General features: G+C 35.1%; 1 protein-coding gene across 1 annotated transcript; it reads left to right on the plus strand.

Moving 5' to 3' along the window:
* Positions 1-1,127: 1,127 nt before the first annotated feature.
* Positions 1,128-12,707, plus strand: LOC132052768 (ABC transporter G family member 28-like). Its single transcript, XM_059444448.1, has 14 exons — positions 1,128-1,706; positions 2,466-2,542; positions 3,049-3,339; positions 3,837-3,900; positions 4,042-4,188; positions 4,300-4,334; positions 5,061-5,134; positions 6,806-7,668; positions 8,266-8,562; positions 9,412-9,900; positions 10,234-10,382; positions 11,138-11,427; positions 11,511-11,641; positions 11,853-12,707. Exons 1-14 carry the CDS (start codon positions 1,480-1,482, stop codon positions 12,007-12,009), a joined length of 3,291 nt encoding a protein of 1,096 aa, XP_059300431.1. The 5' UTR covers positions 1,128-1,479; the 3' UTR covers positions 12,010-12,707.
* Positions 12,708-13,509: the final 802 nt, after the last annotated feature.

The following is a 13,509-nucleotide window of genomic DNA, read 5'->3' on the forward strand; positions in this document are numbered from 1 at the left end:
CAACCCGACCCAATTTTTTTTTCTTTCGCCGAGGGTATTGGGTTGGGTCAAAATTATCGATTTAATTTGGAAAAAAAAAAATCGGGTCGGGTTGGGTTATTTTAGTGGGTAAAAAATTATTTGAGGCGAAAAATAATTTTGAAGAAATTTAACGATGATTTATTACCGTTAACATAAGGATATAATTGACATAAGATAACGGTATAAAAAGTATAATTGGTATTCAAAAAGTATAACGAAGGGTATGGATAAACTATTTTCCAAAGTTCAGGGGTAATTTTGGCCCTTTTCCGTTATTTCTTTTCCAATTGCTATCTTCATTCCTTTTATTCGTCCTTGTTGTATTTACCTCTCATGTCTTTTGAATTTTATTCGATGTTCCTAAAAAGGCTTTCTTATATATATATCAAATCTATGACCAATTTTTTGAATGCTACCGGAAAAAGATTTGACCTTTGTAACACATATTCAAAATCATGTTAAAAGTTAAAACATCACTTTACAAATTTAGGAGTTTGAGAAAATATAAATGAATTATTTTAATATATTATCAGAGCCTACGTGAACAAGTGCTAATCCTTGCAGTAGAAGAGACTGTTAATCTTTTCGAATTCAATAAGGTCCCTAAAATTCGGAGAGATATCAATTGCATATTCAACGTTTGAGACTAGTTTCAGAAAAGCCCTTGACCTTCTCATCCGTGTAATTTCTACTCCCTCCGTTTCCTTAATTTGGCACTTCGTTTAAGAAATAATTTATTAGGAGATTGTTTTATTAAACTCCGCATACCAATTACTCCCTCCGAGTAAAAAACTATTTGTACACCCCTTAAGAAAATACTAACTCCTAAACTAAAATAAGTAATTTGACTAAACCGCTCTTAATTAAATATATATAGGAATTTGATCACAGAACACTTCATAGGGGTAAATTTGAAAAATAAGGTTAATGTTATCTTGATTTTGATAAGTGGACACTCTTTTTAATTCAAAAAAATAAGGCTAAGTATATACTTTTTTATCCGGACGGAGTACTATACTTTAGAAGACGAAATTTGATTATAAGTATTCTGTAAAGCTACTTAATGATAAGGAAACGACCTAGGAAGCAAAGATTAGAAATTACTCAATCTTATATAACTATTTTATTTAGATATTTTATTTGTGAAATTCATCGAGCAATTGGAATGAAAATTAAAAAAACCATTACCATTTCATAAAACAAATCTTATATTTTTGTTTTTATTTCTTCTTATTATTCACAATTTTAAAAGACAGGTAGCCGCAAAATTCGAACTCAAATACAGTTTCTCCCTTTCCTATATCACCTCCCCGCCATTTCTTTTTCCCCAAAAAAAAAAATCACTTCCCATTTTATCATACCAAACTCTCACTTTCTTCCAATTTTTTGCTTCTTCAAAAATCCAAGAGAACTTTCCAATTTCTTTCAATTGATTATTATCCTTTTAATGAATGAAAAATGTGCAGATTAAAACAAGGGAACCCCAACAATGTATTCATACACATCTTTTTATCCTTTGCAATTTTGCTTATTATGGCGAATTTTGCTTATGGGCAGCAACCTACTAGCAATAATTCAATGGGGATGACACTAGTCAAGAGTGTTCTTGCTTCACGTATCAAAAATTTGTCCACCATTATGACCAAAAATTTGAAAGGCCAAATGGATTTTTGCATCGAAAATGTGTACGTCATTATATTTGTTCTCTCCTTACTTATAATTTATAAAGTGGGGTTCAATGAACGTAACTTTTTGTACATGCATAACTTGTATAGGATCATCGTACATTAAAATTCTCTGTTAATTAGTTGTGGTCGGCTATATGAATTCTCAATTTGATTCCGACACCCTTTCTTTTTGTCAATAATAAAAAAATTGTTCTTTTTTAATCATAGTAGCAGAAACAATAATGGTGTGATGCATATGTAGTGTCATAAAGAGCAGATTCTTCTGCTCTTCTGTTATTAAATATACGCGAATGAGTACGATATGGTGAAATTATCATATATTCTGGACTGACAGCAGCAATAATGAAGTTAGTTTTTAAAGATTCTGCAAATAATCTTGTGGTGTAGGGGAATGTAATTGTTTTTCTTCTCGTAAAATTTGTTTCATTTTTTGTGATTGTTTTGATGATTCAAATCTATGGAGGGTCACTACTAGAAATAGAGGTTTTTCTCACCGACATTTAGTGGGAAATTTGTGCTACAAAACATGATTTTCCCACCTCACTGGGAAAACGCATAGTGGGAAACAGAATCCCATTGAAACGCTGGGAAACTTCCTAATTTTTTCGTGCGAAAACACTACTATTTAGGTTTTTCCCACCGACATTCAGTGGGAAATAGCGACTAAACATTTTTTGGAAATTCAGTGGAAAATAGAGATTTTTTAGTAGTGGGTAACCATTTGGTGTCAGTTGATAACTTTTGATTATGTTACAGAGACAAAGAGTGGGATGCTGCTTTCAATTTCTCCGATAACTCAGGTTTTTTGGAAGGGTGTCTTAAACAGACAAAAGGTATGAGGTGCTGGATAAAATTCTCCGAAACACTCATCTTGTCGAGCTTGAAATCTGCTTGTGTAGTTCATAAGGGTCCATCTGGTTTACCTTTAAAATCTAGCAGAATATGTTACTATATAGGATTACAGTTTCTGACCAATTACTTAATAAGGCTTTTTTCATTTTTGCTCATTGGCCGAAATTAATTACTGGTGCTAGCCAAATATACAAAACCTATACACTGATTATGTATGTTATATGTACATTCTGTGTGTACAATATGTATATTTGTACGTAATATACAAAACCTATACATTTGCATGCTAATATTCTTTTGAGCAGCCAAAAAGTTAATTATCCCTACATAATATGCCTTTTCTTTTTGGTAATTTGAATAATTGATTCACTTTTCTCGTGAGTAGTTATCAATTTCTGCGATGCAATAGAGTTGATAATGACATTTTGTTAAGCTCCCTTCTCGTCTTTCAGTCTTTATATTCACAATGTGTTTGTTGGCCTGATAGGGGGCGTTCAGCAGCGCTTGTGTACTGTAGCAGAAATAAAGTTCTACTCTACTAGTTTACTGGAAGTGGCGGATGAAAGTGGAGCAGCAAGGAGTTCTAATTACCTGAGACCGAACAAGAACTGTAATCTATCATCATGGATTTCTGGATGTGAGCCAGGATGGGCTTGTAGTGCTGGAAATGACACGAAAATTGACTTTGAAAATGATAAGGAGATTCCATCTAGAACTCTAGATTGTCAATCTTGTTGTGAAGGCTTCTTCTGTCCTCATGGTCTCACCTGCATGATACGTAAGAATCTGGATTCTGGAAGTTAAAAATGACTAACAAGCTTACAGTTACTGAAAACTTGTTTGTCATCTGGACTAGTTATTTATCTCAAATTAGTTGATCAGCAACCAAAATTTTGGAATAGCTCAAAAAATTCAATTTTTTTTTTCCTTGAGCTGCTTGCGTTCATTTGCTGTCTCTAAGGTCCAACAGCAAGCTATGATATTTGTTAGACCTTTCTGATTATTCTTTTTCTTTTCCTTTTTATTCGTTTGTTTGTTTTGGTTTTCCAATTTTTTAGCTCGAAGCAATTGATCATAGCAAACCACAACCTATAACTGCTTAAAAGATGAGCCAATATGTACACATATTTAATTTTCGTCTTGAGCTGCTTTCTGCATTAATTTGCTCTAACAGTTAATCAAAAGCTGTGACATTTAGTATAACTTTCTGATAATTCTTCTTTTTTCCCCTCTTGTTGATTTGTCTTTTTTGGTTTTCCTTTTCTTCCCTCGAAGCCTGCCCGATGGGTGCTTATTGCCCTCTTTCAAAGCTTAACACGACCACTGGTATATGTGATCCGTAAGTTTCATATTTCCTGCTGTAGTTGTTGTTGTTGTTTTTTATTATTATTATTATTATTATTATTATTATTATTCTTTTTACCTATACGAACACACATTCACTTTCTTGACCTGATATTACCTGCCTGAAAATATGCAGCTACCGCTATCAACTTCCTCCTGGAGACGCCAATCATACTTGTGGTGGAGCAGATATGTGGGCTGATTTTATGAGTGCTACTGAACTTTTTTGTTCGGCAGGATTTTACTGTCCAACTGCTGTCCAGAAGATTCCTTGCAATAAAGGGTATTTATTTTTCTCCCCAAAAAGTAGCTCATGTATGCTTTCCCTTTTTCCTTTGCAACTTTAGGCAGCGATGACATAATGTATTCTACAGCTAATTTATGCGTTTTTCAGATATTACTGCAGAGCTGGTTCAACAGAACAAACAAGTAAGTCTCTCTCTTGAATAACAGTCAGCTTTATTTCAGTATTGAGTTGCTTTTTATAGTGGCTGCTTATATTATATATGAACGTCAGAAAATGAATCAAGTTTGATGTTTCTAGACATACAGAACTGGTGAAAACCACTTGTCAAATCTCTTCCCATTTGTTGTCTCAGTTCACTATATATTTCTGAAATACAGAAGAAAAAAAAGTAACAATATTGTTGGGGAGTGTGCAGCTTGTTGAACCAATATTGTTGGGGAGATGACAACATGCCTAATTTGGATCTGAGTATCCAAGTATTTATCTCAGATCCAAATTATGCATGTTGTCATCTCAATGATTGTCGTTCCTTAATCTGATGTCTACCATATCAATAAGATCAAATAAATTGAAGATATAATAATAATGGCTGGAAAGATCCAGGACATGTCAGGATGTGAAAATAATTGATCTACTTCGCACACTTCAACAACTTGCTTCGAATTCTTTCTCCTAAGAGGGTGGTTTATTAGAGCTCCTTTAGCTGTCGTGAGGTTAGAATATCTTCTTGTTTTGAAGCATATATTATTTTAACTTCAAGACAATACCACTTGTTTTTGCTGCTGCATTTCCAGTTGACAAAATGGATGTATATTAAGTAAGAATTTTTGCATGTGATATTTTGATAATTGAACATGCCAAATGAAAAAAAAAAAAAAAAAGTGTAACAGTTATGTATTCACGCGCAGGCTGCTATAAATTTGCAACTTGTGAACGTCAGACTGCAAACCAAAATATCACTTATTATGGTATCATGTTGTTTGTAAGTCGTCATCTCATTCTTAGTTATCAATGACTATGGATTTAATTGTTGTGCTTATGAAAATATTAGTTGGTTAGTGTTGCATGTCTATGCATGTTTTATTTGTTAGGCTTGAAGTGGGTGCATGCGAAACTGATAGAAAGAGAAACCACAAGGAGAGATTTATATCTTTCGGCTCACCAATTCATTTGAGATGAGGGGGGAGTGGGAACAGGATATTGTATCTTCCGTCTCAGGTTGACCATTTCCTTTTAGAAGAGGGAAAAGGGGAAGGGAAGATCAAGATAATCCATCTATCCAACTTTTGTTTCGCTTACCATTTCTCTTCATAAGCAGGAGGAAAGGGGGGAGATACAACTGGAGATAATTTGATATCCTTCTATCCCAATGAAAGTGGAGTATTGAAGCACTAAAACCACACAAACAACAAGGAAACATGTACCAAGATAATACATCTTGTAGTTGCTTCTCTTCAAATTTTCATCTTCACAAGTTACAACTAACAAGAGGCTTCTGATAAAATAGTTTTTTTTCTTTGGAATTCTTTCCATTCAAGTAACTTCAATTATTGGGAATATTTCCCAATTGAGACATCTGAAGGAACTGTTAAAATAGAGGAAATAAAAGATGGTACTCCAATTGAACTGGTTGTTGACAATATACAAGAGACTCCTTCTATATAGGCTACAAGAAATAAGATAATTTTGGAATACATGAATAATAAGTGAGGAAAATTACCTAGACTCTGATATTCCTAATCATAACAGAATTAGAAGAGACCAAGAAGACCAATGTTGTAACTATGATCATAATAAAATTAGAAGAGACCCAGAAGAGGTGGTGTCACCAATAGAGTTACAAGAAATAGAGAAGACCAATAAAATCATGAAAAGAAGGAAAAATATAGTCCAGATAGGCGACATAAGCTGTCTACCACGTAACTACTTGCATTTTTATCAAGATCCTAAAAGTTATGATGCTATCTTAAGCTAGAGCAAAGAGACAGAGTACTTCTATTGAATTGGTTATACATTTATATACAAGAGTACTCCTTATTTAGGAGTTTAGGCTACAAGAAGTATGGTAAGTTAGGCTAAATGAATTAGGGAAAGTTAAAAAATAAGGAAAGTTACTAAATACCGAGGTTTCTAACTATTACATAATTTGAGTGAATATTCTATACTGTTACCTTGATATATTCTGATACCTTGACTTTCAACAGAATCAATGTGTGACCTTTTAGTTTCTTGGTGATTCATCAGAGGATTTGTCATCAACTATGGATACAGAATCAGTACATATTTCATTATAATACTGACATTCAGACTACATCAACTGAACCATGGGAATATAGAGTTGTTTGGGCCTGGTATTATGCAATGGATGTCTATTTGGGAGCTGTAATTTGGAGGTTTTGTCCTAAGGGAACTTCAAAATGTTCTCTTAAGTAATTATCTAACAGATTCTCCTTTTATCTGAAAAAAAAAAATGCTGTATCCTCAGATTTGCATACCTTTTCATTCTGTAGAGATATTGGATTTCTAATATATATGGTTTTCTGTTCAAGCATTTTTCCACTATCAAAGATACACATATTTGTTATTTATACAGACGTATGATTCAGATTTTACATAAAAAAAATTCTGAACAGGTTTTTTTCATTTTCAATAGGGTGCAATCATGCTTATACTTCTCATTATATACAACTGTTCTGACCAAGTTCTGAGCAGTAGAGAACGAAAACAAGCCAAGTCCAGAGAAGCCGGTGCAAGAAGTGCAAGGGAAAGTGCTCAGGCACAAAACAACTGGAAATCTAACCTTGCTAGCATGGGGTCTCAATTGTCGAAGACATTCTCCCGTAGAAAGTCAACAAGGCAGGACGTGCAGAAGGATAGTGATCAATTTAAACCTGGTAAAGATTCTGGCTTGCCCTTGCCCCCAGGTATGTCTCAGGCAAAAGCAAAGAAGCAACACAACCTCAAGAAGATGATCAATGCATCTGAAGAGAACCCTGATAGTGAAGCTTCCAACATTGAAACTGGGGATAAAAAGTTTAAAAAGGACAAGGGTAAACAATTACATTCAAGGACTCAAATTTTTAGATATGCATATGGGCAAATCGAGAAAGAAAAAGCTCTGCAGGAGCAGAACAAAGACATGACCTTTTCTGGAGTAGTCAACATGGCAAGCGAGTTTGAGATAAGGCCCAGGCCTCCTATTGAGATTCACTTTAAAGATTTGACACTAACTTTGAAGGGGAAAAACAAGCATCTATTGAGGTGTGTAACAGGGACATTATCACCTGGCCGTGTTTCTGCTGTTATGGGCCCGTCTGGTGCTGGAAAGACAACATTTCTATCTGCATTGACTGGAAAAGCTGCAGCAGGGTGTACTACAACTGGTTCCATTCTCATAAATGGAAAGTCTGACTCTATTCAGTCATACAAGAAAGTTATTGGCTTTGTTCCTCAAGATGATATAGTGCATGGAAATTTGACAGTGGAGGAGAATCTTTGGTTTAGTGCTCGGTGCAGGTATGCCACAATAGCTTTGTTACTATTGTACCTAAAGCTTAGTTATTTCTGACTCAATATCTTCCAAGTTGCCATATTTCCTGAACTTGAAGTAGTCGTCGATTTCAAGTCGAATAGTGAATCTTTGACTTCTCCGCAAAAGTTTTATTTTGTTGTCCGCATGTTCTGAAAAATATGTTTGCAAGTTACCAAATTTCAATTCTGTCTTTTTGCATGTTCCTTCATACCACGAGTCTTCTATTTCAGAGGTTATAGAGTCCAGTAATTTGGTGTTTCCAAAAGTAATGCTTTCTTTGTCCTAATTATTGAATTGCTGCATGATATATATGGTTATGTTAGAAGCAACTCTCAGATGCTTCTTAACTCCATGTTTTGCAATGGATTTTTTAAAGTACTCATTTTGAGGGTCTGAAATCTATGCACTTCACGGTATTTGAAAAAAAATTAGGAACCAAAAGAACTAAGTGCCTGTTTTTATTATCTGGAAAAGAGTTAGTCTTGCTTCTTGTTTCTGTTTATTGCAGTTATATTTCTAGTTTGCCACTACTAGCTTCACATTATTCTTATCTGCTCGTCAATGTCGAATCGTTCTTCCAGATTGGCTGCTGATTTGGCAAAACCAGAAAAGGTTTTAGTTGTTGAAAGAGTCATAGAGTCCCTGGGATTGCAACAGGTGAGAGATTCTCTTGTGGGGACAGTGGAGAAGCGAGGCATTTCTGGGGGTCAGAGAAAGCGAGTAAATGTTGGGCTCGAAATGGTTATAGAACCTTCTTTGTTAATTTTAGATGAACCAACTTCCGGTCTGGATAGCACTTCATCTCAGTTATTGCTTAGGGCACTTCGTCGTGAAGCTCTTGAAGGAGTGAATATATGCATGGTGCTTCATCAACCAAGGTAATGTTTGCAATCATAGTTTCTTCTCTTTGGTCTTCCAATCAAAATGCTGATTGTACTATATATTGGAATGTCTTCCGATATAACAACCGAAATACTTGCTCTGGAAACCAGAAGCATGGTAGTGAAGAGGTTTCCAGCAGTCATACCAAAAGGAATTTTGCTCTCCGTTCCTATATTCTGGAACAACATTCTGACTTTTGGGTCTCATCTTATAGTACTTCTTTATTAATTCTGTTTCGAGAGAGGCTAGAAGTAAGAGAATAACGTATCTATAGCTATATTTTCTCACAAAGTCATTCCTTGATTTCACATTCACATATAAAATACAACAACAACATACCCAGTGTAGTCCCACAAGTGGGGTCTGGGGAGGGTAGAGTATACGCAGACCTTACCCCCACCTTGGAAGGTAGGGAGGCTGTTTCCGAAAGACCCTCGGCTCAGGAGAAAGCATGACAAAAAATTTGGACAAGGATTGAAGTAAATTAAGAAGCCATGGCAAAATAGTATAGATAAGCACTATGAAGAAAAGTAACAGTAAATGCAGCAAACTAATATGATAATCGAAGTACCAGAGATAGCAAATAGTAACAAGGAATCGAAGGACAGGAAACTACAAAGGTAATACTAAGCCTAATAGTATATGAAATCTTTGTCACTTTTTGTTTGTAGAAGTAATAGAATAAGTTATATTTTGCTAGATTTCGTAACAGATAGTTGTTTGTTAATTGCTGATCGCCGTCCTTGATTTATTAGATTAATAGTCCTGCTCTGTATCTAATTATAAACGTGTTAGCCAAAGTTGTATTCTCCTCACACTAAATGACAGAAAATATCTTGTTTCAGCTATACTTTGTTTAGGATGTTCGACGATTTTATACTTCTAGCCAAGGGTGGCCTTACAGCGTACCATGGACCAGTATCAAAAGTTGAAGAGTACTTTTCAGGACTTGGAATCAATGTCCCAGATCGTGTTAATCCTCCAGATCACTTCATTGATATTTTAGAGGGAATTTATAAACTTCCAACAAGTATAGGAGTAAGCTATAAAGATCTTCCTCTTAGATGGATGCTTCATAATGGTTACGCAGTACCACCAGACATGCTAGGTTCTTCGGGATCAGCAGCTTCCTCGGCTGGTGATAATTCAGCTCACGGAGGAAGTTCTGCAGCTATTGGTCCTGATCAATCTTTCGCAGGAGAGTTATGGTCGGATGTCAAATCCAATGTTGAACAGAAGAAGGACCATATACAGCATAGACTTTTGTCATCACATGACTTGTCGAACCGGAAAACACCTGGTGTCCTACTCCAATATAGGTATTTCCTTGGAAGGTATGACTCGCTCCCTTCATTTCCAATACTACAATTTTTATTTATTTATGAAGATATATGCTAGCAAGCTAAGTCATTTATTTTGTTCTTCAATTCCTGTGCTAGAATATTTTGAATTTGTCCAGTGTGCTTTTCCATAGACTATATATATTTATGTAGTAGCTAACATGTCCAAGAGCCTGACAAGCAGTTTTATAAATATTATAAGGTATTTAAGTCAGAGTTTATGAGGAAAATATGTGCACAGTATGTTCTTTGCTCTATGAATATTTCAAGTTAATCTGTGACATTCGATGAATGGCATCTACTAACAATTTAGTACTGCAATGTCAGACTCGGCAAGCAGCGACTGCGGGAAGCGAGGATACAATCTGTCGATTATCTTATACTATTACTTGCTGGGATCTGTTTAGGAACACTTGCTAAAGTGAGTGATGAAAGCTTTGGGGCACAGGGTTACCTTTACACAGTCATTGCAGTTTGTAAGTTAAAACTTCGAGACACCAGATATACACTTTTCTTATTTTAATTCAGCATGTACAATTAGTAAAATGACATTTAACTTGAAGTCTAAGACAGTTAACTTTTACTCCACACTTCTTGAGAGAGAAATGCTAAAAAGGAAGTTTACAAGTTTTATAAGGTTCAAAAAAATTTGAGTTCTGCTTGAGAAATTTGCAGAACACAGATCATGATTCCTCGTAGCAGTTTATCTCTAACTCATCACAAATAACTCCATTTCTCTCTTAATAATTTTAAAGGGTTTTTTCAAATACAATATATGCTGCGCTTGGTGATTAGCATAGTGTGTAAATTATCATATCAAGCTGGCCAACTCTTTTCTAGTTGAATAAAGTAGTTCCTAGCTTGCTGTTTGTTTGAACTTCATTACTATTCACATCATTATTACTAACAGAGACACAATATCCTGAATCTCAAAAAGGGAAGATACAACGCAAACTGATATAAGTGCTAAAGTTCCATGAATTCTAAAGTCGCAAGTTTAGATTAAAAACTTGGATTAATGATTAAGCATGGTATCTGTTGCTCTAAAAGTATGTCTTGTCTACATGGTAGAAAACCATGAAACTTTTAACATGAAACTTTTAAAAGTAAATTGTGTATGTTAGTTCCTTCCTTTGTGAAAAGATTTTAACTGGAAATCCTGAAATTAGCCTTTTTCATATGTGCTAAAACCTTGTTCTGATCTAACATAATGTTTATTCCTTACTTCCAGCTCTCCTTGGCAAGATTGCAGCATTGAGGTCATTTGCTCTAGATAAAGTATACTACTGGAGAGAGAGTGCATCCGGCATGAGCAGCTTGGCTTACTTTATGGCCAAGGATACACTTGACCATTTCAGCACAATTGTAAAGCCTGCAGTTTATCTATCAATGTTCTATTTCTTCAATAATCCAAGATCCACTATTTGGGATAATTACATTATCTTGCTTTGTCTCACATACTGCGTCACGGGAATAGCTTATGCTTTGGCCATCTACTTTGAACCTGGTCCAGCCCAACTGGTGGGTGTTTTGGACTTAAATGGTGATATAATATGAAATCTTTACTGTGATTCTATACTTAACAAACTAATTTTGTCTGTCAGTGGTCGGTGTTGCTACCAGTTGTTTTGACTCTCGTTGCAAACCAGGATGGCGACCCACTTATGGCAAAAATAGGAGATTATTGCTATCCTAAGTGGGCTTTGGAAGCATTTTTGCTTGCAACAGCTAGAAGGTATGGTACATCCTTTCCCTCTTTGTATCTAATGTGTCAAAATGGCTTACTCCTCTATTGTTTATGATCAGCTTGTCATTAACCATCAGACATTAGTCAAATGCTTCTGGTCTTTGGCACTAAAAATGTTCTTAAAGCCAAATCTGAACAATGTTAAAGAAGTTGTTCAAGCGTAAAGTTCCTGCTCTTTTTTTATTTATTTTGGTTGCAGGTACTCTGGTGTGTGGCTGATCTCAAGATGTGGTTTACTAAAGTCAAGGAACTATGATCTTAATGACTGGTATTATTGCTTGCTATACCTCATCCTTGTGGGCATTCTCAGCCGCTGTGTAGCATTCTTCTGTTTGGTGATGTTCCAGAAAAAATAGGTCTTCTCTGTTCTCATACTTCATTGATTGGCATTCTAGCACAATCATGGAAGAATGCTGGTTTGCAGACTTAATTGACATAATGTTGGGTCCCTAATCAAAAACCATTGTACAAGAACTATGTATACGACTGTCTTCTCACCACAATGTAAAAACAGTAAATATGTTTGTGGTGGCAACTGCAAGTCAACAATTTTTGTGTAAATGTACATATGAGCTATATAAGTTTAGTTTCTTTGGAAGTGGGGTTACCTTGCTTCCAGAATCTTGTAATTAGCTATGATCCTTCAAGAGAAATGGCATAATGCTGTCTTGACTACTGTACTCAACTTTTCTTCCATATCCTTTGAAAGTTGACAAGGAGATCATTGTGCAACTAATGCTCAGAAATTGGAGGGACAAAGGTACCAAATATTAATGTGAATTCTGGAAATACTGTAGCTATGCTGCAAAACAATAATGCAAGAGTTGGGGATGTTGCACAAAAATTAGTAACTAGTGTAGTTATGGACAGCACATTTTGTAACCTCCCCCCCCCCCCCGCCCCAAATGACCTCAATAGCATGGTATGGTCATTGTTTTAGAAAAATATATTGCTTGTAATGGCAGCTATTTCTGGAGCCAAAAGGAAATAATTGCCAATCTTCCACACTCATTAGGTTTAACTTGAGTGCTTGTGAAAGCAATAAGAATTAGCGAGTTTAATTGAACAAATAGGAAAGTGTTTATTTTATGAATGGTCATCCAACTTTAAATTATTACACCAAAGTTGACTTTAAGTCCTTTCCGACGATCTTCATTCATATGATTTTAGGTATACCTTGTGTTTCTTTAGGATATTATATTTTTATATTGCCGTACCTATACGTTTTACATGGTCAAATCAATTCAGAAGACCTTTCATTTTATTATTACCGCCACTGATCTATGAATACTGTGACACTATGTTATCCACAAATTCAGGCCATTCGTGGGGTTTGGAAGTTCCTTTTTTTTTTTTTCCCTAAGAGTTAACTGATTTCCTTTTTGACTAGGTGAATTTCTTAGTCACCGAGTTTTATACTAATATCATTAGGCCAAAAGTGCATCCACTGTCACAACAACGTTGAGGAGGTTGTTGATGCACAAATAACATCACTTTTCCCATCCTCTTTTTTTCACTTTCTTTATTTTACTCATAATAATTACTAGAAGACAGTATAATAGGGAGAAAGAAACACATTATGAAGTGGGTTATAGAAGTAGTTGATGGAATAACCACTTTTTGTTGTTATTTTCTATGGTAAAAAAGGTTAAAGGGAAGAACGTCAACCTTTTTCCCACTGCAATCACATGGAATACAGATTCGACGAAATGTCAAAAAGTTAGTTTGATTTATAACTATCGCGAGATTCTCCGCTCATACATCACTAATGAAGCACCAATAAAAGTAGTTAGGTGTTGATATTACTGAGCGCTTATATTTCATTCTTTTAGTTCTGAAAGAATGATAAAAATAAA

This window comes from Lycium ferocissimum, chromosome 4 (assembly GCF_029784015.1).
Source record: "Lycium ferocissimum isolate CSIRO_LF1 chromosome 4, AGI_CSIRO_Lferr_CH_V1, whole genome shotgun sequence".
Taxonomy (NCBI): Eukaryota; Viridiplantae; Streptophyta; class Magnoliopsida; order Solanales; family Solanaceae; genus Lycium; species Lycium ferocissimum.